Below are 24,487 nucleotides of genomic sequence, written 5' to 3'. Positions count from 1 at the left end.
TCCCCACTGAGCAGGGAACCGGGCAGGACCCTGTGATCATGACCCCAGCTGCAGGCAAACGCTTAGCCAACTAAGCTACCCAGGAGACCCTTTCTAAATAATTCTTAAGAATTAAAGGGAAATTAAATTCCACGGGTACTTAAATTTTGAGTGCTCACTATGGAAAACTGGGTCACAAATTCTCGTAGTAGTCTAATAAAGCTAATTTTATACTAAAATGGGTATAAAGTTGCAGGTGTGGGTACAAAAATAATATCACAACTCATTTATTTTTTTTTTTTTAAAGATTTTATTTATTTATTTGAGAGAGAGACAGTGAGAGAGAGCATGAGCGAGGAGAAGGTCAGAGGGAGAAGCAGACTCCCCATGGAGCTGGGAGCCCGATGCGGGACTCGATCCCGGGACTCCGGGATCATGACCTGAGCCGAAGGCAGTCGTCCAACCAACTGAGCCACCCAGGCGCCCCACAACTCATTTAAATATAAGATTTGTTCTCTTCTCCTCCCCTCTCTTCTTTTTACGAAATCATATGTCACAGATATAGGCAAAGCTCTGCCCCAAATCTCATCCATCGTTTTCCCTCCTCCCAACATCTATCTTGAAATTGGTATCATTCCTTAGCATTTTTTTGTACTTTTTCTACATATGTATGTTTCTATAAACGCTTTGCGATATTGCTTAATGCTTTTAAAACACATATAAATGTGGCACTGCACAAAATCGTTTGAGACCATTTCCAGTTATGAGTATTCATATGCCCCCCAAATTCCTTTTACAGTGAAAAATTGAGGCGTCTCTAGGGAGAGTGCGGCCTGGGCGGGGCCCCGGCTGGTGGGCGGAGTTTAGAGTTGGAAACGGGTGGGGCCATACAGCCGTTGGGCGGGGCCCGGGAGATCCGGGGCCTCCGGGTGGACGCGCCGGTTCCGCCTGGAAGCTGCTGTCATGGTGGCCCCCGTGGTGTACCTGGTGGCGGCGGCTCTGCTTGTCGGCCTTATCTTTTTCCTGACTCACAGCCGGGGCCGGACGACAGCAGGTAGGAGAAGCCGCCGCTCCAGGGCCGGTGGGGCCACGTTCTCTGGCCTCCTGAGCCTTTGTAGGCCGTCGCACCGCGGTTCCTGCGCATGCGCTGGGCTGCCCGGCTGGACTGACGAGTGCTCCGCGCCGGTCGCTCTTGTCCTGTTGCAGGCCCGTTGCACGCCTGCGCATACCTGCGCGTCGCGGACGCGGTGGTGAGCCGCAGTGCAGCAACTCTACTCGCGGACGGAATGGCAGCTCCCCTACACCTTCCCCCCCAGTCTCAAAGATAGTCTCACTCAATCCCTGTCCTCGCCCCCCGGCACTCTAGACTCAAAGGGGCCCGGTCCCCTGGTGAACATGCTCCCCCATCCGTCATTGGGTCTCTCCCCTGTGCGCCCCTAGGAGAGACCGCAGGGTTGTTCCGTCCCACCCAGGCTGGCTCCAGAGCAGGTGCCAAGAAGGGGGCCCTTGAGTATACTGTGCCTACCTACGAGCTGTAACTCCCTGAATCTCTCTCTTTACGCCTCAAAGAGAGCACCTGTGCACCCTTCTCTCTCCTGCACCCGGACCAGGAGCTCAGGTCATCTGCTAGGGTATAGAACAGATGTGCATATCATCTTCCATCCTCCATTTCTTGTCAGTATGTGGGTTTGTGTATATGTCTCTCCTCCTCTCTGGGCCCACAGGCTACTTGAGAGCACTTATATGCTCCAAGGGCAGGGGTCGGGCAGGTGGAGAGAGCTGAAGTAAGGCAGATAGCCAGGAAATCTTCCTGGAAGGGAGGCCTCATTCCCCAGGTGTACTCCTGGTTGGCATGCCTTATAAAACTATGGCAGGTGGTGTTAGGCAGGCAAGAAATAAATGCAGTCTTGCAGTAGGCATTTAGATGTAGTCTGGAGAAGTCAGGGTGAGCTTCCTGGAGGAAGTTGGCCTTCATCTCCTCCTCCAGGGTGGTAGTCTTCTGGCCAGCTGGCTGGAAAGGTATTGACAAAGGCAGGAGGGAACAGGTGATCCTGCTGCAAAGGACCAAGGTGTGGGTCTGGGTTATAAAGGCCCTTATGATCTGAGAAACTGGGGCTTTGTGCTTTAGGCTGCCATAAACTGGAGGAAGTTGAGTGGAGGGTGAGGCTTCCAGGGTGCTGGTCTCCTGCCATCAGGTGGATTGGACTGCTAGACAGTTGTGTGGTTTCTCTCTTCCCTACAGCCGGCCAGGAGCCATTGCACAATGAGGAGCTGCCGGTAGTAGCAGGCTCAGTGGCCCAGCCTCGGCCCCTGGAGCCTGAGGAGCAGAGAACTGGGGGCAGGCCCCGGCGCCGGAGGGATTTGGGCAGCCGCCTGCAGGCCCAGCGCCGAGCCCAGCGTGTCACCTGGGCAGAGGTGGATGAGAATGAGGAGGAAGCCATCATCCCAGGTGAGAAGGGCCCAGCCTAGAGGAGAAAGGGGCTGGTTTAGGGCATGAAGGGACCTCCAAAGCTGGGTGGAAGAATGGGATGTGAAGCTATAGTGTAGGAGACATGTCTGGGAGCCAAAGGATAGGGTTGGGGGAGAGGAGACATGGGACCCATCCTTTAGTCCTGGTTCTGGACCCTGACCAGCAATTCTGGACCCTGATCCCTATTCCATTGGGCTAGCCCCCTCTTCCTTCATTTTGGCTTTCAGTGTCTAAGCAAGAGGACAGGGGTCTTTAGATTGACGTAGATAGTTCCTCAGCCCACTTCTTATATCCCAGCACCTTACTGGTCTGGGCACAGTCATTTTCTGAGAACCTCACTCTAGGACCAGAGTACCCAGCTAAGAGCCTCTGCAGTTCCTGAGGTGAGGTCACCTGTAATCCTAGAAGGGTTTAGGGTTGGGGACATTTTTTTGATGAAGCTTCCATATCCCTGGGAGACCGACAGAGGCCCTCAGATTTTGGGAAAAAATATCTCTTCTGCAGTGCTCAAACCTAGCTTGAGCCTGAAGAAGGGGCACTTGGGACTTTTGCCCTGGTACTTTTGGGAATTAGCCCGTTAGCTCAAAAAAGAGGCAGTCTGTGGTGCCATTCCTCTTGTCTCAGACTTAGGATCAGACATCTCTGCTGCTTGGGCATCAACAGGTTTTGGTTTTTAAATTCCATTTATTTGAGAGAGAGAGTGCACACATGCACATACATATGCATGCTTGTAGCACAAGCAGGGGGAGGAGCAGATAGGGAGGGGAAAAGTACGGGGGAATCTCAAACAGATGCCACACTGAGTGCAGAGCCAGAGGCAGGGCTTGAGATCATGACCTGAGCCAAAATCAAGATTTAGGGGCCCCCCAGGTGCCCCAACAAATCTTTAACTTTTAGCTGGCCCTAACTTTAGGTAGTCTTGGGGTTGGAGCTGTCTTTTTGGCCAGGGGCTGAGCCCAGAACCCTTAGCAGTTCCTGAACAGAGTGAGGACAATTTTAGATACGAGACAGGGATACATTTCCCCATGAGGCCATCCTTCCCTGAGGTTTGGCTCAGAGACAAACGAGAGAAGTCCGCAAGCCCAAACATCCCTGCCTGTGATTTTCAGATGCTCGGATATTAGAACCTGACATCTCCCTTTTCATGGTGATGCACTGGCTAAAGTTGCTATCTGTTCCCTTGCCCCATGATTCCCTCACCTTTCCCCTACCTTACCCTCTACCCTCAACACACACATACACTCGGCTCACACATTGTCACATACACACACTCAGAGCATTAATTTCTGTGTTCCTGGTAGATGTTTGTGGAGGGCAGAGCTGGGCTAGTGACATCTGCAGGTGAGAGGAACAGGATTTGCTGCCATGTGGAAAGGGACAAGGGGTAGGATGGATCCATCTTCATCAGCCCTCTACAGGACCTGAACTGTCTTTCTTTGACCATACTCAGGCCAGGAGGAAGAAGGTATCGAGAAGCCGGTGGAAAGTCACCTGTCCGGGAAAATTGGAGCGAAGAAACTACGGAAGCTAGAGGAGAAACAGGCTCGAAAAGCCCAGCGTGAGGCAAGCAGGAGGGTTGGGGTGCAGCTCTGGGAAGTGTGGAAAGGTCCTGCCTTCCTTGTCCCCTATGTCAGGCCCTCCCCTCAGGCTTTTTGCATGCTGCTTGCCTGACTGTCTCTTACAGCTTGGGTTCATGGTCCGGCCCACACCTTGCCACCCTGGCCCGTTTGTGAGGTAGGCAAGGTCTGGTTGGGGGTAGGGATGTGCTCCCTATGAAGGCCTCTCTCCAGGCAGAGGAGGCTGAACGTGAGGAACGGAAACGCCTCGAGTCCCAGCGTGAGGCAGAGTGGAAGAAAGAGGAGGAGCGGCTTCGTCTGGAGGAGGAACAAAAGGTGAGACAGACACCACCCCCCACCCCACCCCCCACCTGCAGTCCTGACATCTGACACCTGCAGGCACCTTGCTTCTTCTTCTTTTTTTTTTTTTTTTTAAGATTTTATTTATTTATTTGACAGAGATCACAAGTAGGCAAAGAGGCAGGTGGGGGGGGGGGGAGGCAGGCTCCCCGCTGAGCAGAGAGCCTGATCCTGGGCTTGATCCCAGGACCCCAAGATCATGACCTGAGCCGAAGGCAGAGGCTTAACCCACTGAGCCACCCAGGTGCCCCGGCACCTTGCTTCTTATGCAGCTCCTCACACTTCTAACCTAGGAGACGGCCCATGGACTGGGTTTAGGAACAGGCCCTGGTTTATTTGGTCCCCAGACTCTAAAAACAACCTGTATGAAACTGCTGCTGAAAAGCAGAGCCGGTGATGGGGATTTTTGTGCATGTGATTTATTGAACATGCCTGAAGCATTTAAAGAAAATTGTGGTGGTTGGAGTGGCTAAAACAAGCTAAGCAAGAAGGAGAAAAGTCAGAGAGGGAGTAGGGTCTGAATCCTAAAGCGCTTGAAGTTGTTAAAGGTCATTGTAAGAGCTGATGGATCCTGCCTGAGTCAGGTCCTGTGGAGGGCCTGGCCTGGAGGAGATAGATGCTCAGAGAATGCGAACCACTATGGGAGAGGTGGTTAGTGAGCATTTGTTTGCCAGATGCTTCCTTTCTGAGAACTGGTCCCCAAGAAAGGGAACATCACAAAAGTGCAATGTGTATACAGAATGAAAGCCAGGACTGCCCCAGTTAGAGAGACTTCACTGGTGCCTTTGGCCTCTCCCTGGCCCTGCTGTCCAGGGACCCTTGCTGGCAGGAAGCCTGGCTTTGGCTACTGTAGTAAGCGGGCCGGAGCACAGGAGAGAGGAGGCGTTAGTGGAGGTTGCACTTTTACCTTTCTGAATAATGACCCTGTCTGATGGACCTTAAATGTCCTGGGGTTCTCCTCCCCTGCACCTTACCTTATTGTGGTATATTTCCCACGGCCAGTACCAATATATTGTTTTAACTAAACCCCACACATTATTCATTATTCGGATTTCATTAATTTCCTCCACTATCCTTTTAAATGGTCACTTCTAGGACGCCACATTACACTTACTTATCATGTCTCCCTAGGCTCCTCTGGTTGTGACATTTTCTCAGATTTTTCCATGCTTTTAGTGATCTTGATAGTTTTGAGGGGTATTGGGCAAATACTTTATAGAATATTCCTCAGTTTGCTGGACTCATTTTTTTTATCTCATGGTTGGACCGGGTTATGGATTTTGGGGAAGAAGATCACAGATGAAGGGCCGTTCTCAACGCCACATATGAAGGATACCTGCTGTCAACTTGGCGTGTCGCAACTGATGTTAACCTGGATTGCTTGGCTCAGGTTTTCTTTGCCAGATTTGTCTGCTGTGATGTTACGCCCTCCTTCCTGTAGTTCTTTGGAAACAAGTCACTGTGCACAGCCCACACTTAAGGGGTGGGAAGTTATTCTCCACCTTCTCGAGAGCAAAGTATGCAAAGTATTGGGGATTTTTCTATATGGAAGATTTACCTTTTCTTCACTGTGTATATATTTAGTTGTTTATACCTACATGGACTTGGATATGTTTTGTGTGTTGCGTTACAGTCTGATACCATCTCATTTACCTTGTCACATAGGTCAGCAGGAGCTCTTGCAGTTGGCCCTGTGTACCTTTGACGTAACCTCATTGTTTTGTTTTCTGAGTACTTGCTTCCTTTTTGGCACTGCAAGATGCTCCAGGCTTATTTTGTGTATTCTCTGTCCCAGCTTTAGCTACATGTTTAAAAAAAATCTTTTTGAGAGCTCTGGAAAATAGGCTGACTTGGAGGGACGCTACGGCACTGGGCGGTGGTGGTGGTGAAGTGGCATGGTCAGACTGAGAAGTTTTCCAGAAGTTGAAGACAGAAACAGTAGATAGAACTTTATTTCTGACCAGCTGGCCAGATGGCTCTGTGACGCACCGAGCCAGGGACCGGACGTGTGGGGAGTAGATCACAGGGTCTTTCTGGGATGTACTCAACTTGAGGTACCTGTGAGATGGCCCAGTGAGTGCGTCAAATGGGAGGAGAGATTTGGGGCAGGGTACAGCGGTGGCAGTCGCTGGCAAGGACATGGTTGTTGATGCTGTGGGCATGGCGAAGTGGCCTGAGGAGGGGAAGGAGGGAGGAGGGACAGGGCTAAGCAATGGAGGAGGTGAGAAGAGTGACCCAAGGAGCAAGAGGAAGCCCAATAGAGGTGGGATCTGCCAGTCAAGCGAGGGAAGACGAAATGGTCAGCTCTCTCCAGCACCACTGAGAGGACAGGGTTATGAGACTGATGTTGTCCCTTTGGATTGGGTGGGATGAAGGGCATGGGTAAGACCATAGCACTTGTTTTGGTGGAGTTGAGTATGATGGAATTGAGTGAATGGATGATGAGGAAATGGAGCCTGGGTGTTTGTACACGAAGTGTGGACATGACAAGGAGGGGCTCATTGGCAGCATTTTAAAGGAGAGGGGGCTGAGCAGCACTTTTCTGGGAGGTGATGGAACTGATGAGAAGAAGGGCCTCAGCCTGTAGCTCAGCCTTGGGTTGAGGGAGCAGTGTCTTAAAGGAACTCTGTCCCCGAGAAAGGGCCAGACTGTATGTGCTGGTGCCCTGTGGGGGCAGCAGAGCCCAGAACAGGGATGGGGTGGGCACCAGCCCCAACATACCTACCTCTTGTCCACAGGAGGAGGAAGAGAGGAAGGCCCGGGAGGAGCAGGCCCAGCGGGAGCATGAGGAGTACCTGAAACTGAAAGAATCCTTCGTGGTGGAGGAGGAAGGTGTGGGCGAGACCATGACTGAGGAACAGGTAGGCCTGCAGCCCCTGGAAGGCCCATCTCTGTGCCCACCAAGCCTGCCACCCACTCCCAGACACCCCATCATTCCTTGCCTGCTGCCCTTGTCATGCCCTGAAAGGTGGGTGGGCATTAGGCCCAGCAGGCTCAGGTTTGGAAGAGGGGGTGCCTCCGAACCCCTTACTGTGGGAAGCTCTGCTCACACAGATGGCAAGCGGGTGGCATAGACCCCTGTAGCCCCTGCAAGGGGGACACTCACCCCGATTTCTCTGTTCCTCTAGTCCCACAGCTTCCTGACTGAGTTCATCAACTACATTAAGGTAAGAAGCCACGGAACGGAGTCTGGGCGTCCGCTCCCTGCCTCACGCTTGTGTGTTGTGTGTGCATGTGTGTGCGTTTCACGTGTGCTCTCTGTAGAAGGAGTGGACCCAAGCTGGGGCTGTTGGTGGCTAACTTGAGCCCATGCAGGGGTGGGCAGGGGACCTGGGAGTCAGTGCTGCCCAGTCCTGGCCAGAAGAGCCCCTTCTGCTTTGACAGTGGAGAGGGACCTGGTCTGTGTGGGAGGCCTGAGCCTTCAATCACTTCCTCACATTTAGGGTTTGACAGTCTCCCTGCTCCTCAGACCCCACGCTCAGTGAGTCACTGTGTTTTCAAGTTTCTTCACATGTGTTTTCTGTCAGTTCTGTCACACTGAGCTCTGTTGAGTTGAAACAAGCATCCCCGGCCACGTGTTTCTGACCAGGAACTTGGGTCTGCAGGGAAACAGGATGATGTTTCCTTTGGAATCTAGGGCGGGACAGCATGTGTGTCCCCGTCCGTCTGGAGCCGGGCTGGATGCTGCTTGGAGTTGCATAAGCATGTCCTGCTCTGCTTTGCTGCTAAGCAACTTCTCTCCCACGAAGGATGCTCCGAGGGGAGAGGTTTTCAAGTGCAACTCAGAGGTGCAGAGGCGGCTGAGGGAAGGAGTGCAGAGGGAGTGGAGGCGGTGGAGGGGGTGCTACTAGGGGGTGCCAAAGAGCCAGGCCTTGCATAATCCTCCCCACCCCAACTTCTTCCAAAGGGAGCAGGGTTCAAACTCCTCCCAGCAGTAAGGGGCTGGACTCATGGCCTGGGGGCCTGGTATTCCTAGCGGGGAGAGAGCTCATTCCTCTCTGATGGAACCCCCGAGGGCTGCCAGGACATCTCTCACACTTTCCTGCTGCTGTTTGGAACTCACCATCCCCACCGACCCAGTGGGCAGTGACAGATCTTGAGTCTATCCTCCAGGAAGCCCTCATCCACCAGTTTCAGCTCCCCTCACCTCTACAGAGACTCAAGTAGAGGCCTCGGGGGCAATTCCGGCCCTTGCTTTCAGAGGCTCTCTAGAGAGGCCGTTTTCTGGGGGGTTCTCCAGACTCTCCTGGACCGCAGAGGTCTTTCCAGCCTGCGCAGGCTGATCCTCTACAGCTGCTGTCTCAGGGAGAAGGACGACTTCCAAAGTGAGCCCACCTGCCTTCTTCCAGGCTTCCAGGGGAACAGGCCCTTGAATGCTAGCATTTCAGATCCGGAGGCATGTTTTCGTGCTAGGTGTAGTTTATGTGCAGCGTAGGCCTAACTTCCTCTTGCCGATCCTCTCTCCCTTTTGAGCAGGGCTAAGTGGGTTGGTTTGTTTTTCTAAATGTACTTTGGGCCCCAGGATCCTCTCAGGCCAGGTCTTCAGGGACCCCTGGGGTGACTCTGTGGTCACATTCTGAGCTGTCACTGAGAACCCAGGGCCTACTCCCTGCTTTGTAGGTAGAGGCCAGCTGGCCAGGTCACCTTGTGCTTGCCACCCCCTGGCCCAGCCGCCACTCACTTGCCTCCCGGCTTGCACATTCATTTTGGCATTTTGAACAGTCACATGCCATCTGCAGCTGAGGAGGCGTCACTGTGTCACTCCTCCCCCCGCTCATTTGCTATGGAAGATTCCTGGACACACAGAAGACCGCCTTCTCTCAAGTCACATGCTATCTGTCTGGGGAGGGGATGGGGGAGGCAGAGCAGATGCCTGCGTAGGACCCAGCGGTGGACCCTCGGTCACACCCCTGCCCCCCGCCAGGAACCGAAGTTTCTACTGAGGGTGTGAGGGAGGCACATGGAGCACGGCCATGCGTGGAAAGCTCTGAGCAGATTTAGTGACAGTAATTTTAAGGGTGGACACAGTGCCTCAGCAGAGTGAGGAGAGGATGGGGAGCAGTGTGGCACATCAGGGTGGTGGGGGTCTCAGGCCAAGGGGGCAGTGAACAGAGGTGAGACAAGAATGAGCTATACTGCTCCTACCAAGACCCTGGCTCATCAGGGCTTCCCATCTGCTCTCTTGTCCACGTTCTCGCCTGTCGTCTTGCCGGCTATGAGCTCAAGGGCAGGAGCTATGTCTTCTTCACCTCTGCACTCCCCACAACTTCTCAGCTCCTGGTCCTGGCAGGTCTTCAGCAAACGCAGGTCCTAGCGACAGTTTTTTAATAAGCTCTTGGCATTTGTCAGCCTCTCCCTTCATCTCTGTGGTGCTTCCCCTTCCGGCCTGTTCACAATGTTAAAGTGATACAGCTGGATACAGGGGAGAAAGGTAGCAGTTGTACTTGACTCTCCATGGGTGTCTGTCTCAGGGTAGTCCCCAGGCCAGGACGTGACTCGTGGGGCAGGTGTTGGTTTGAGCAGATCCCTTCCAGTAAGCATGGGCATGAGAGTCGATGAGTGTGTGTGTGTGTTTGTACAGGCAGCTGGGAGAGCATGTGAGTAGTGTGTGAGAGAAACAAAGCTCTCCCATGGGAGCATGGAGCCTGCTTAGCCAGCCACCCAGAGCAGAACAGGCCAGTGTGCCGACCTCAGAGGGCTCCGGTGCTGAGAGGCTTTCTCCCTTCCCCCTCCTTGCAGCAGTCGAAGGTCGTGCTCTTGGAAGACTTGGCTTCCCAGGTGGGCCTGCGGACTCAGGTAAGCCCTTGAAGGTGGCCTGCTCCGTGGAATATGGCCAAAGGGTCTATATGGCTGTCAGAGGGGGACCTATCCTTAAAGGTAGGAGTCTTAATGCCCTCAAGCAAGAGTAGACTGTAGGAATTTTTTGGCACCCCAGGAATCTTGCCTTCCTACTAGACAGAGGAAAAAGAAAAGAGCCCAAACCCCATCACTCCAGCAACCCCTGTAAGCGAGGCAGCCCAAACCCAGTTACCTTGACAACTCTCTTGCAAACAGGCTGTGCCAGCCTTCGCGGCCAAATGTCTCCACCACTCCTCTCCTGCCTTGAAGAAAGCCTCTCTCGGAGGTCTTACAGTGCCCTGGGACCATGGCCCTATCTCCCTTGAACCCCTCCAGACGAGAAGCAGAGAGTCACATTGGGGGTGGCCGAGAGAAGGAGAGGAGGAGATTTGATTGTGGTGGGAGGGAGAGTGCAGCTGTCTTTTGGGATGGCAGTGCCCATCTCTACTCTGAGACTTGTTCTTCTCATAGGATACCATAAACCGCATCCAGGACCTGCTGGCTGAGGGGACTCTGACAGGTGAGAGGATGACAGTCAGTCACCATAGGCCCTGGCCTTGGGGTGTGTCTAGCCACAGAGGGCCTGCAGGGCTTTTTTGCGGAGGCCGGATGATCCCTGTCTCGGCCCCAGGTGGGGAAGTGGTGTGCAGGAGGGCCGCTGAGCTGAGGGAGGTGTCCAGGCCTGGGAGCAGCTCTGGGTGACTGGGACAGGCAAGAAAGCTGGATTTGGATTTGACTTGCATAGTCAGGACTGGGTGCAGCCAGAGGAGCCCAGGCAGGTGGGCAGGCTTGGAGGCCTCTGAGCCACTTGTGAAGGGGTAGGTGGGTGGGCATTCTCAGGCAGTGGTGGGGAGGAGACCCTAGAAGGTTCAGCCCCACAACCCTCCTGTCCCCACAGGTGTGATTGACGACCGGGGCAAGTTCATCTACATAACCCCTGAGGAACTGGCTGCCGTGGCTAACTTCATCCGACAGCGGGGCCGGGTGTCCATCACTGAGCTTGCCCAGGCCAGCAACTCCCTCATTGCCTGGGGCCGGGAGCCCCCTGTCCAGTCCCCAGCCTGACCCAGCCCTTCCCTTTTGGACTGGCAGCTTGCACAGCCTACCCCGGCGTACAGCTTAATCCCTCCCCTCCACCCTGGGGGAGAGATGGAATGTGGCCAGGCAGTTACAGATTAAAGGCCTGTGAGCACTGCTGAGCTTGGTGTGGCTTGGTGTGACAGAAGGCCTGGCCTGGGAGTCCAGATGAGCAAGTGAAGTCTAGTCCTCAGAACATATCTGTGGGGTGGATGGGAGGAGCCCTGTGGGGGCAGATGAAAGTTTCATCCTTACCATGCGTTCATTCATTGAAAAAGAATATTGAGCAATTACTGTGTTCCTTTGTACCCTACAAAGATGAGGTCTTTTTCTCCCTCCCCTACTTCCCAGAGCAAAATTAAGCAACCTTAGGGCAACATCTCCCCTAACTGGGGAGGGAGGTCTCATTATTGGTTATGTGGATGGTTTGAGGATCCCTACGGAGTGCTGAGAGCCCTTAAAGAGAAGAGGGAAGTGCCAAGGATAGAATCCTAAGCAACATCAGCCTTTCAGAGGGCGGGAAGGGTGGTCAGGGAGGGTCAGAGGCTAGGCAGATGGAAGGAAGGGAGGAACCTGTTTGAGCTGGGTAGAGTTGTGCAGTGGAGAGATGTGCTTCCTACGGTCCATCCCATGAATTTAGCTCTCTATCCTGGCCAGAAAGTTTAGACGGTGTGGGTGATTCCACCCACTGGTGGATGTAAGGACCATATGCTCAGGAGTGGGTGTGAGATGGGAGAGGTGTCTCTCCTGTAGGGTCAGTCACTCTAGTTGCTGTGGGCTGCTCATGGGATGAGCATCCGGCTGTGCCGAGGGTGAGGCATGGGTTTAAGTGTATTTTTTATGCAGAGTTGCCCCTAAACATAAACCACCTACTTCCTCTGCTGGTAGAAGAGACAGCTTTTTGCTCCTACCCTGGAGGAACTGGTCTGTGGAGATGGTGATGGAGACAGGACATTAGGCTGTAGGGTAGAGCCTTCCTGAGTGTCATCAAGGATGACTTTGACTCACTTGGTGCCATAAATAATAACTATAGTGCCTAAATTCCAAGTGAGGCGTGACTGCTGCTTCTGTCAGCTATAGGCACTTGGAGTCACCTGGAGCTAGAAAGGACCACGTGCAGTGTTTGGAACGCCATCTGGGAACCCACAGTCCAGTAGGAGAGGGAAGAAACAGAGAGAGGTACTGACAATATGAGAAAGAAACATAAAATTGTAAAGGGAAAAGAAAGCGTACAGTTTGAGTGATGGTTCTCAGCCCTGGTTGCTCATTAGAAGCCCCTGGGGAGTTGTCAGCAGTCTCACGCCAGGCTGCATCCTGAACCAGTGCCATCAGACTCTCCGGGGGTGGGACCCCAGCGGCATCAGTGGGAGATTTCAGCATGTGCCTAGGTTGAGAAGGTGGTGGGGGTGGGGTGGAGAGACAGGCCATCAAGTTAGAAGTAATGAAAATCCCCACTGGAAAGGGCTTCTCCCAGAGCAAGACAGGGGCTCCAAGTCTCCTCCGCCCTTCCCCTCCACTCTTGGCCAAGGCCATCCAGGCTGCAGGAGGACTGTAGCAGCTCCAGCTCCATATTCCGTCAGGACATTGCACCCTCCATCCACAGGCCTGGAGGGAAGAAGAGGCACGTCCCTTTCTTGCGTCCTGGAAGCCTTCTAAAACCCCTCATGTCCCAAGGGCTTAGAGTGGAGGAGAAAATCTATGACCCTTTGAATTTTTTAGCGATCAACCCACTAATCTAAGAAATTTATCAGACGAGCTGTTCTTGAAATGGTGATTAACATTTTTCTCAGTATGTAGAACCTCTTTTACAATAAATGAAAACTTTCAGGTTTAGCCACTTGTAATTTTTCAAGCATTTAAACAATTATTACTTCAATATTCTCCACATTTCAGGTTCCCAAATTTAATATATACTTTAATGTATACTTTAAATGCTTTAACATCTCGGGGCACCTGGGTGGCTCAGTGGGTTAAAGCCTCTGCCTTCGGCTCAGGTCATGATCCCAGCGTCCTGGGATGGAGCCCCGCATCGGGCTTTCTGCTCAGCAGAGAGCCTGCTTCCTCCTCTCTCTCTCTCTGCCTGCCTCTCTGCCTACTTGTGATCTCTGTCTGTCAAATTAATTAATTAATTAATTAATTAAAAAATAAATGCTTTAACATCTCAAACAGTAGACCAGACACATCTACTAGTAGTAGAACAATGACATTACTGATCTGTGTGTGTAGTACTGAAACTGATCATAAACATCTCAGTGCCATGGATTTACATTTGCTTATTCACTAGCTCTGATTTTATTTTTCTTCCTGAGGACACAGTTTTCACTTCTTCTGGAGCCCAGGGTAATTATCTCAGGGGGCTGAGAACATATATATGAAAAATAAATCAGGGACCCTGGACTTGACCTTGACTGTGACCCTGAGGCCTTTAGTTGTGTAGCCCCTTTTCCCCTTAGTCAGTACATCACCGACTAAGCTACCCTGGTGCCCCACTCCTTTAATTTTATACTGAACGTTTCTCATAACAAAAAGTTTAAAATTAAACATGGAGGGGGGTGCCTGGGTGGTTCAGTCAGTTAAACATCTGCCTTTGACTTAGGTCATGATCTCATGGTCCTAGGATCCAGCCCTGCATCAGGCTCCCTGCTCAGCGGGAAGCCTGCTTCTCCCTCTCCCTCTGTCCCCTCACCCCCAGCTTGTGCTCTCGCTCTATTTCTATCTCAAATAAAATCTTTAAAAATAAATAAACACACACAAGGGGCCCTGGCTGGCTCAGTTGGTGAAGCTTGTGGCTCTTGATCTCAGGGTTGTGACTTCAAGCTCCATGTTGGGTATAGAAATTACTTGAAAATAAAAAGATTTTTTCAATTTGAAAGTAGTCATTTAATAATTGACAAAATTACAAAAATAATCACAGTAGATGCTTTAGTTCATCCTTCTAATAAGCCTGTTGATGGGGTCTTCCCTGTTGTCAGCATCTCCACCTTCTACAAAATGGGTAGTCCTTTTCTTCATTCCCCCTCATGGAGAAGATCATTTGAAGGGCTTAAAAATAAAACATTTTTTAAAAATAAATAGGGGCACCTGGGTGGTGCATTCGGTTGAGTGTCTGACCTTAATTTCAGCTCAGGTTGTGAGCTCGGGGTTGTGGGATCAAGCCCAGTGTTGGGCTCCTCTGTGCTCAGTGCGGGGTCTGCTTGGTATTCTTTCTCCCTCTCCTTCTGGCCCTCCCACTCATGCGTGCGTGCGCTCTCTCTCTAAAATAAATAAAACTGGGGCACCTGGGTGGTTCAGTTGGTTGAGTGTCTGCCTTCAGCTCAGGTCATGATCCCCACGTCCTGGGATCGAGCCTTATGTACCGCTCCCTGCTCAGCTGGGAGTCTGCTTCTCCCTCTCCTTCTACTTTGCTTGTGATCTCTCTCTCTCTCTCTGAAATAAAATTAAATATTTTAAAAATAAAATAAATAAATCACTTTAAAGTAAATAAATAAACACAATGAGCTCTAGATGATCCCATGATCTTGGCTCAAGGTAAGCTTCAGAAAAGGGGCTAAAAAAGCTGGGCCCTTTGAAGCCTCTAGTAGTCTCCCCATTCATCTGGCAATTGAGTGACCCCCCCCAGGCTACACAGTGGCACCGTGGGATAGGATGTGGGATGCACGTTGGATTTTTGTAACACAAGTTATTTAACACGTTCAAAGTGTGTTTAAAAAAGCAAAACTGGGGCGCTTGGGTGGCTCAGTGGGTTAAGCCGCTGCCTTCGGCTCAGGTCATGATCTCAGGGTCCTGGGATTGAGTCCCGCATCGGGCTCTCTGCTCAGTGGGGGGCCTGCTTCCTCCTCTCTCTCTCTCTCTCTGCCTGCCTCTCTGCCTACTTGTGATCTCTCTCTGTCAAATAAATAAATAAAATCTTTAAAAATAAATAAATAAAATAAAAAAGCAAAACTAACCATTTATAATCTACGGAGAGCCTACTGGGTGCAAGGCAGGATGCTAAGCACCCCAGGGAAGTGCAGTGGCCAAAACAAGACCCAATCCACCCAGGGCAGTGGTGCTAATCTGATAGGGCGACCAGCCAGCAGGTGTGTGGCCAAACACTGATCTGTGTAAGGCCTTCTGGACTGAGGGGAGGATAGGTGCGAGAATGTAAAGGCTTATGATTCACTGAGGGGATGTGCAGTGTTGGCTAGAGGAACAGGAAAGCCTGGGGCAAAGGAGAGAGTAGGTGAAAAGGGAGGTTGGGGCCTGGTTGGGAAGGGCAGGGATTGCTGAGCCCAGAAATATGGGTGATATTCAGTGAAGTGGGGGGGTGATGTTTTAAGTAGTGTTCTGAATGAGTAGCTCATTATTTTTTAAAGATTTTATTCATTAGAGATAGAGTGCGCACAAGCAGGGGGAGGGGCAGGGGGCAAGGCAGCTGGATGGAGTGCTCAATCTGGCAACCTGGGATCATGTCCAGAGCCGAAGGCAGACCCTTAACTGCCTGAGACACCCAGGCACCTGGAGGAACTCATTTCTTAATCCTTCTTTGCAATCTTCATATCCCACGAATCATCATTACTCCATCAGCCCCTTTGTTCCGTCATCAGAGGGTACCACCGCAAGTCTTCACAAGTGCTGGCCCCAGACATCAGCTGTCCCAAGCCCTAGCCCCAGTGGAGATTATCCACTGAGGCTGTGTTTTCCAAACTTACTTGACATTATCTCTTATTAAGAAATCAATTTTGGATTTTCTGCCTTTGGCTCAGGTCATGATCCCTGGGTCCTGGGATCAAACCCCCCATGGGGCTCCCTGCTCTTCAGGAAGCCTGTTCTCCCTCTCCCACTCCCCCTGCTTGTGTTCCTTCTCTCGCTGTGTGTGTGTCTTCTCTCTCTCTCTGTGTCAAATAAATAAATAAAATCTTTTTAAAAATCCATTTTTTATTTGGACTTACAAGCATGGACTTAGTCCACGTTTGTATGCCCATGCATAGAGATCATTAAAGCTAAGGTGTCCTAGCGTTTTGCTTAGTGTGGTTAATGCATGTTGATACTTGCTTCTCTGATCTGTGCCAGAGCTGATGGTGACTACATTGATTTCATTACCCACTCACAGAACTCAGCCTACAGTCTGAAAAAGCAGCATTCTAGAAGCCTGTTCCTTTTACATTGAGGACAGGACAAGATCAGTATCTGGATGCAGAGCTGTGTATCGTATATAACATGTATAATATATGACACAGGGTTGTGCCAAAAACAACTTAGACTACAGTAGTGACACTGAAAAATAGTTTTACTTGGTTTATCCTGACACCATACATAATTTTTGGCTTATTATACATTATCGGATTACTCTCTAGAGCAAAATGCCTAAGGCAACCTTAGAACCTAACGGGTATCAATACAGTAACATTAAATTTGTTTATATATGATCTTTTATATATAACAGGTTAGATTTACTGGCTGGTTTTAGTCATTTTAACTTTTCTTGACTTACATTGCTAACATAGTGGTATAAAAACACATCCTTTATAGTAATAATAATACAAGAACTAAAACTAGTTATGCTCCAACTGTATTGTCACCGAGTCCCTGAAATTTAATACTTAAGTTACTTGATTTCTCCTTGTTCCTCATCAACGAGGTTAGTCTGGCCACTTTGGAGTTGAGCTAAACCCTATGGTTTATAGAACAGCACAGCTGGGTGGACACAGGCTTGATGTCTACTTTGGCAGCTGTCTTTATGTACCCTGCAGTTTGTGCCTGTTGCCTCATATCAAAATAGACCGTTATAACAAATATGAATAGATGAGAAGTTATTGAGCATAGAATCCATCACCACTTAACTATGATAACTCAAGAGAGAAGTTAATAAATGATAAGGACACATGGGAAGTTTAGCGCCCAAAGGCAGGTAATAAAAATCTCACCTAGCTATCTCATTTAGTTTGGAGTGATTATCATCTGCAATGTAAAAAGTTAACAAAGAAGGCTTTCTGCTAGACAGATTTATCCCAGCTTTTACAAAAATTAAATCTGGCAATATTTTTGGAGTCTGAATGTTTCTGTAAGACTGATTAAAGATTTGGGTATAACCATAATTCCATGATGCAATAATCCTTATTATTCTGCTTAGGACTTTAAGAAGAACAACATGCTTCACAAATAGATGTGAGTTTATAAAACTCACGTAAGAGGTGGGTGATAGGATGGTGGCTTGTATTTGTTTATGCTTTATTTCTAAATATCTTGCAATGGGGTTTACACCGTATAGATACAAATAAGTTTTATCATTCGTATTATATAAACAAAGCATTAGTTACGTAAAAACAAAAAAATTCTAGGGATCCTTGAGAACAGAAAAGCAAAAACTATCTTCTATTGGGAAAAACATGCAATTAGTAAAGAAGAGTGTTTAAAAGGAGTATACAGTCTAGTAAGTTTTTAGTATTTTTCCCTTTAACCTTTATTTCTCAAGGGTCCTGTGGGGGTATGTGCAAGCATCAGCTCATCAGCTTATATGTGCAAGCATCAGCTCATCAGCTTATAAAACCCCATGTAAAACACTCCAGCATACTTGGATCATAAATGTTTCAGTTATAGTTTTATATGGGTCTGGATAACCTCCAAGGCCTTTACTAGTCATGCCCAGGAATTTTTGGCCCAATTCTAGAGGTTTTTATTTCCTCATAAAACAAGCACAGCTCTAAAAAGCTTTAGTACAAACATCCAAACTTAAGCATGGATTAAAGTGCCATGTCTGCCCTCCCACTGCCCCCCATTTGGCATTTGGAGGTCACTGCCTAGTCATCCTAGAGAAGCCCCACATTCACTTCTGGATAACTTGGTGGGTAGGACCCCAAAGGGTCAGGTTGTCTGTTAAATGGTAGGTTTTCATTTGCATCTCTTCAATATCAGCAGGCCTAGAGATGTTTTCCATGGCTGGTTGGCCATTTGTATTCTGTGAATGATTTCCCTTTTACCCAATTGTCTGTAGACCCAAGGGTTTTTGCAGTTTCATTCACCATTCAACAAATGAATTCGAGTGTCTGTTACCCATTTGCATTAGGTTTCTAGTACTGCTGTAACAAATTACCACAAACTTAGCGACATAGAACAACACAATTTCCTATCTTTAGTTCTGTACAAGTCCGATATGGGTCTTACCAGGCTGAGATCAACATAGAGTTGTTTCTTTCTGGAGGCTCTACTCCATCTTCAAGTCACATCCCTTGGCCTGTGGTCCTTTTCCTCCATATGTAAAGCCAGCTACCCTGTATCACTAACCATTCTTCCTTAGTCATATGCCCCCCGCCCCGACTTCTGCCTTCCTCATCCACTTGTAAGGATCCTTATGACTACACTGGGCCCTCTGGATAATCCAGGCTAATCTCTTTTTTAATAAAGATTTTTATTTTTAAGTAATTTCTACACCCACCATGGGGCTCAAATTTACAACTGGAGATCAAGATTGCATGCTGTACTGACTGATCACCCCTAATCTCCCTATTTTAAGGTTAGCTGATTAGAAACCTTAATTCTGTCTACAAGCTTAATTCTCCTTTGCCATGTAACCTAACATGTTTACAGGTTCAGGGGATTAGGACTTGGATATATTTGGGGGTTCATTAATTCTATTTACCAGAATATATATTTTTAAGATTTTATTTATTTATTTGACAGAGATCACAAGTAGGCAGAGAGGCAGGCAGAGAGAGAGAAAGGGGGAAGCAGGCTTCCCGCCCAGCAGAGAGCCCAACTTGGGGCTCGGTCCCAGGACCCTGAGATCAGGACCTGAGCCAAAGGCAGGGCTTTAACCCCCTGAGCCACCCAGGTGCCCCTATTTACCAGAGTATTAAGATGGGGATATGGAATTTTTTTAAAAGATTTTTTTGTTTATTTGAGGGGTGCCTGGGTAGCTCAGTTGGTTAAGCTCATGGTCTCGGGGTCCTGGGATCAAGCCCTGCAGTGGGCTCCAGCCCCACCATGGGTTCTCTGCTCAGCGGGGAGTCGGCTTCTCCTGCCATTCCCCGTGCTTGTGCTCTCTTTCTTGCTCTCTCTCTCTCTCAAATAAACACATAAAATCTTTTAAAAAAGATTTAAAAAAAATAGTCTTTAAAAAAGATTATAAGTAAATCTTTAAAATAGATTTCATTTATTTGAGAGGGAGAGCATGTGGAGAGATGGGGGAAGAGGGAGAGGGAGAGAATTTCAGTAGACTCCCTGCTGAGTGTGGAGCCAGACTTGGGGCTCCATCCCACAACTCCGAGATCATGGCCTGAGCCGAAATCAAGAGTCAGGCTGAGCTACCCAGGCACCCCAAGATATGAAATTTTAAAGTATCTTGTCTATATAGATGCTACAAGTTAGTGGGGAAGACAGATGATTAATCAATCACAATTTTTCTTCTTTTATATTATTTTTCATATTTTGGTATTAAGATTATTCTACCTTTGGGTCGCTTGGGTGGCTCAGTTGTTTGAGCGTCTGCCTTTGGCTCAGGTCATGATCTCAGAGTCCTGGGATTGAGCCCCACTTCGGGCTCTTTGCTCAGCCGAGAGCCTACTTCCTCTTACCCCTCTGCCTGCCTCTCTGCCTACTTGTGTTCTCTCTCTCTCTCTCTCGGTCAAATAAATAAATAAATCTTAAAAAAAAAAAAAGATTATTCTACCTTTATAAAATGAATTAGGGAGCATTTCATCTTTTCCTATGATTTAGAATGATCTCTTTATAGATTGGGTAGAACTATAGTATAGGGCAAGTGCCATTCAAAAGGGTAAACCTTGAACACTGTTAATTCTTCACGTAGTTATTGATCTTGTAAAACTAATTATAATTAGGTTTAAGTAGCTTTTTCTATTTGAAAGCTTTAGTTGGTGCATAAAAACAAGAAAATACTGAAAAGAGAGTTCATTTTATTATACAGAAAATGACTGCATTCTACAAACCTCCAGATTTACACTTGGCTTGCTCCCTCGCTTCCAAGTCTTTAATTTGAATGCCACTTCTGCAGGGCGGCCTTCCATCTTATTCCGAATTGGGATTCCCCCAGCAATCTCAATTTCTCCTTAGTAGTTGGCACTTTCTAATCCACTATATATTACTTACTGTCTCTTCCCACTAGACTGCAAACCCCTATTGGAGCAGGGGTTTTTGAGCAGATATTTAATATATTAATAGCCTGCTATTTCTAAATTTTCAGAGCTTCTTCACCTGTTTACTTTTCCAAGCAAATTGCATTATCTTTTCAAATTTTTTTTTTACAAAAGTAATACATGCTTGTTGTAAAAAAAAAAAAAAAATGCAAACATTACAGAAGTGCCTAGAATCTTCTCTTCTGCCCTCCTTCCTGTAATCCCACCATCTCAAAGTAGTCACTACTAATAGTTGGATGTGCATTTTTTCCACTTTTCTATGCAGGTACATATACATTCTTACTAAAATAAGATGGGGAGCCTGGCTGGCTCAGTTGGAAGATTATGTGAGTCTTGATATTGGGGTTGTGAGTTTGAGCCCCACATTGGGCATAGAGATTACTTAAATAAATAAATATATTTTTAAAGATTGTGTTTATTTGAGAGATAGAGAGACAGAACAAGCAGGGGCGGGGGAGGGGAGGAGCAGAGGGAGAAGGGCAAGCTGACTCCTTTCTGAGTGCAGAGCCCAGCTCTGGGCTTGATCTCACCATCCTGAGATCATGACCTGAGGTGAAATCAAGAGTCAGATGCTTAACCTACTGAGCCACCCAGGCTCCCGGAAATAAAGAAATATTTAATAAATAAATAAATAAATAAATAAAATAATAGAAGAGTTAGAGCATGCATACATATGATTCTGCTCCATGCTTTATTTTCACTTACTATAGTCATTTATGTCAACAAATAGACAACTATGCCATTCTTTTACATCATGATTGTTACATTGCACTGGATGCATTGTGATTCATTTACTCATTCTTCCATTAATAGTACTTACGTTTAAATGTTTCTATTACAGTCAGTATGTCAGTGACTTCTCTTTGTACATCTATCATATTATTTGTGACAGCATTTCTTCCCATAATGGAATTGCTAAGTCTGAGGATATGCACTTTGCACATTTTTATATATCTATGACCGAACTGTCCTCCCAAAAGGTTGTACCAATTTATACTCTCAAAAACACCGTGAGTTCCTGTTTCCCTACAGCCTCACCACCATGCAGTATCATCAGTTTTTAAGTTTTGTCAGTCTGATACACTCTCCCCCTCCCAGCTTTATTGTAATAATAGACTTTTGTTTTAATCGCCTCCTCTTTACCATTGGTGAGGAAGGAGTTCCCACCCTAGGGTTACGGGGGCCAAATACAGCCCCTGACACTGGACAGGTGGGACCAACAGGGGTTTGTCAGTCCCCTATCCTCATGGCTCAGGGAAGGAGGAGGACCCCACAAGCCACATGGGGACATCCAGGTGTCACACTCACAAATGCAGTGAAGAGCCAGAGGACAGACAAGCTTTGTAGCAGTAAGAGGCTGAGGTGTGCCTGTTGTCCCTGCAGGGAATGTGATTGGTTTGTTTGAATGATTCCACAGGCTGGCAAAGAACTGAGACCTGCTCTCAGAGATAAGCAGAAACGGCACCTGGTTGATTTGATAAGGAGGATTATTTGGCAAAGGCAATGTTCAGTTCAGCTATTTGAGGCACTCCTGATTTTACCAGATGTCAAGACACAAAATAGCGAATCTTAACTTCAACTGTTTCTGGTTAATCAGGAGGGTTCTTTTTGGGCACTGATTTTTGAATGACTTTTTGGCATACATTATGACAACTGTTTGGTTTTTTCTTTTTCTCACTTAACAAACTCATGCACTAATTTCATATACAGTCATACTTAACTTTATTTCCTTGAGTTGTCTTTAGCAATTTCTCCCCCAGAATTGATAAGTATAATTGGTTTGCTGTTTTCCCTTTTATGCTATCTTTATTAGGAATTGGTATAAGGAGAATTATAGTCTCATAAAATGAAATAGCTTTCTAACTTTTCTGGGCTGTAATACAAATTTACAGGGTAAGGATTCACTGAGAGTTTGAGACAATCCTTCCATTAAACCATCTGAGCCCAGAGCCTTTTTTTGGACACATTTCTTAGATAATGTTTTCAATATCCTTCTTATTTTTGTAATTGTATTTCCCCGAAAATGGTCCACTTTATCAAGACTTTCATATACATTAGAACAGAATCAGCTAGGATACTCCCTTATTAACCTGTTGTTCTTCTTAAAATGCAAAACCACATTCTCTATAAAATAGGAACAGAAAACTAAAAAGAGATTAACTGAGATCAAGACAGAGGTGGGTTGGAAATTGGGTAAGAAAAAAGGAAGATATAACAAGCAGAATTAGGGGCACCTGCGTGGCTCAGTCAGTTGAGTGTCTGGCTTGGGCAGCTTGGGTCATGATCCTGGGATCCTGGGATGGAGCCTCCTGTCTGGCTCTCTGTTCAGTGGGCTCCTTGCTTGTGAAGAAAAACTCTCTCAGAATGCAGAGAAAAAGGATGAAGAGATTTATTTGACAGTGGTAATCTAATGTGATAATTTTAGGAGAGAAAAAAAAAAAAAAAAAAAGCCCAAAGCAACCCTGTTCAAAGAATGGACAGGAACGTATTAGAAGAAAACTTTTCTAAGCTGAAAGAACCACTTCTTTTCTGGAAAATTAATAGACTTCTGCTGGTAAATATTTAACTTTTAAGGATAAAGAAAAATCCTAAGAAGCACTGGGCAAATTGCTCACTTAACACAGAACTGACCAGCTTTGGTACCTTGTTTGGAGATAAAATTGACATATTAACTTTATGTTAGTTTTGGGTGTACTTGCTACCATTTTACGACCCAAAAGACAATGGGATAAGGACAAGAGAGTCTTGGAGATGCAAAAATTCTATAAACAGTCAAGCCATAAGGTATATTAGTGTGTAAAGACAGTAGAAAGGCATTTTACCTAGGGAAAAGGCATAGGAAAAATACATTCAGGAGTCTTCCCTGAAATCACCAATAAAATGAGAGATGGGTCTGACTGAGGAATAGGAAAATTAGAGCATAAAAACTGGCAGTGACATTGATACCAATTAAAGAGTTGGCAAAAGCCAAAGACAATGATGAAAAACAGCATTTGTGGCTTGAAAAAGAAGTGTAAACAAAACTGGGTCTATCATCCTGGATTAAAGGGACAGATATAAGTAGGTATGAGGGCAGCAGGCCTCGAGATGGAAAAGCACATTAAATTTGTCATTACATAAAGAGGAATATAAAAAGGAATGATTTGTCATTGACTATAATGATTTGTGAAAAAACTGTATTTTTACTTGATAAACTCAAAGGCAACCACCAGGAGAATTAAAAACAGGCTTTCTATCTTGCAGACCACTATAGAAAACAAAAGCAAATATGGAAAAATCCAGAAAACAGGTAATAGCAAGAAATATGTACTATAAAATGGGATGACTGATAATCAAACAAATCAGCAATGACCAAATAACAACGAATATACTACGGGTTAAATCCCCTAGAGTGGAGGCGCTGCAGTTTTTCGGACAGACCGTTTGTGCCTCCAGGCTTTCACTAATGCTGAACCCTACGCTTCGTTTGCTTCCCCGCCATATTCATCGAATTCGAAGCTAAGACCTCCAGTCCCGGCCGGCTTCCTCCCGGCAGCCCTCCCGGGCCAGCCGGTGCTGAATGATCGCTCCCGGTACAGAACGAAGCAGGCGCGTGCGAAACTGATACTCCGGGTAGGGACTAAGTCCTCATCTAACTCCCACTGGCCTCCGGATGCAGCGTGGGCGTCGGGGCCAGGTCTCATGCCAGGTGTGGGGCACTGGGTGAAAGCACTCACACCTTGCTGGATTGTAATGTGTATCTTTTTCCTTGCTGCCCTTCTTCTACTGCCTCCGCAGCAGCAAGTTTCAAACAGGCTCCGTTTGCTGCCGGACAGAGTCACCGCCCTTCAAAGCCCCTTACACGCCGGCCTGCGGTCTCCGCGCCCAAGCGGGTCTTCCCTCCGCGGTGTCGGATCCCCCCGGGAGGGCTCGCCCCGCCCCCACCTTGCAGACTTGCAGTCTCACGGCGTCCGCTGGGAGGCCGCGTCCGGAAGAGCAGGAGCGGGAGAGGAATGGGGGTCGGGGTCCACAGTGAGAGCCCCTTCCCCAAACCGGAGAGGCTCCTCCCAATTGCCAAAGAAGTGGCGGAGGGCTCT

The 24,487-nt window shown here is 47.9% G+C and overlaps 1 protein-coding gene across 1 annotated transcript; it reads left to right on the top strand.

Moving 5' to 3' along the window:
* The first annotated feature begins 864 nt into the window (after positions 1–864).
* Positions 865–11,402, top strand: DDRGK1 (DDRGK domain containing 1). The gene is made up of 9 exons (XM_059133798.1): positions 865–1,033; positions 2,222–2,428; positions 3,900–4,012; positions 4,240–4,341; positions 7,104–7,226; positions 7,494–7,532; positions 10,105–10,161; positions 10,675–10,723; positions 11,102–11,402. Exons 1-9 carry the CDS (start codon positions 943–945, stop codon positions 11,266–11,268), a joined length of 948 nt encoding a protein of 315 aa, XP_058989781.1. The 5' UTR covers positions 865–942; the 3' UTR covers positions 11,269–11,402.
* Positions 11,403–24,487: the final 13,085 nt, after the last annotated feature.

The sequence above is a fragment of the Mustela lutreola genome, chromosome 9 (genome assembly GCF_030435805.1).
Source record: "Mustela lutreola isolate mMusLut2 chromosome 9, mMusLut2.pri, whole genome shotgun sequence".
Taxonomy (NCBI): domain Eukaryota; kingdom Metazoa; phylum Chordata; class Mammalia; order Carnivora; family Mustelidae; genus Mustela; species Mustela lutreola.
The sequence above is the reverse complement of the archived record's forward strand: the minus strand, read 5'-3'. Positions and strand labels throughout refer to the sequence as shown.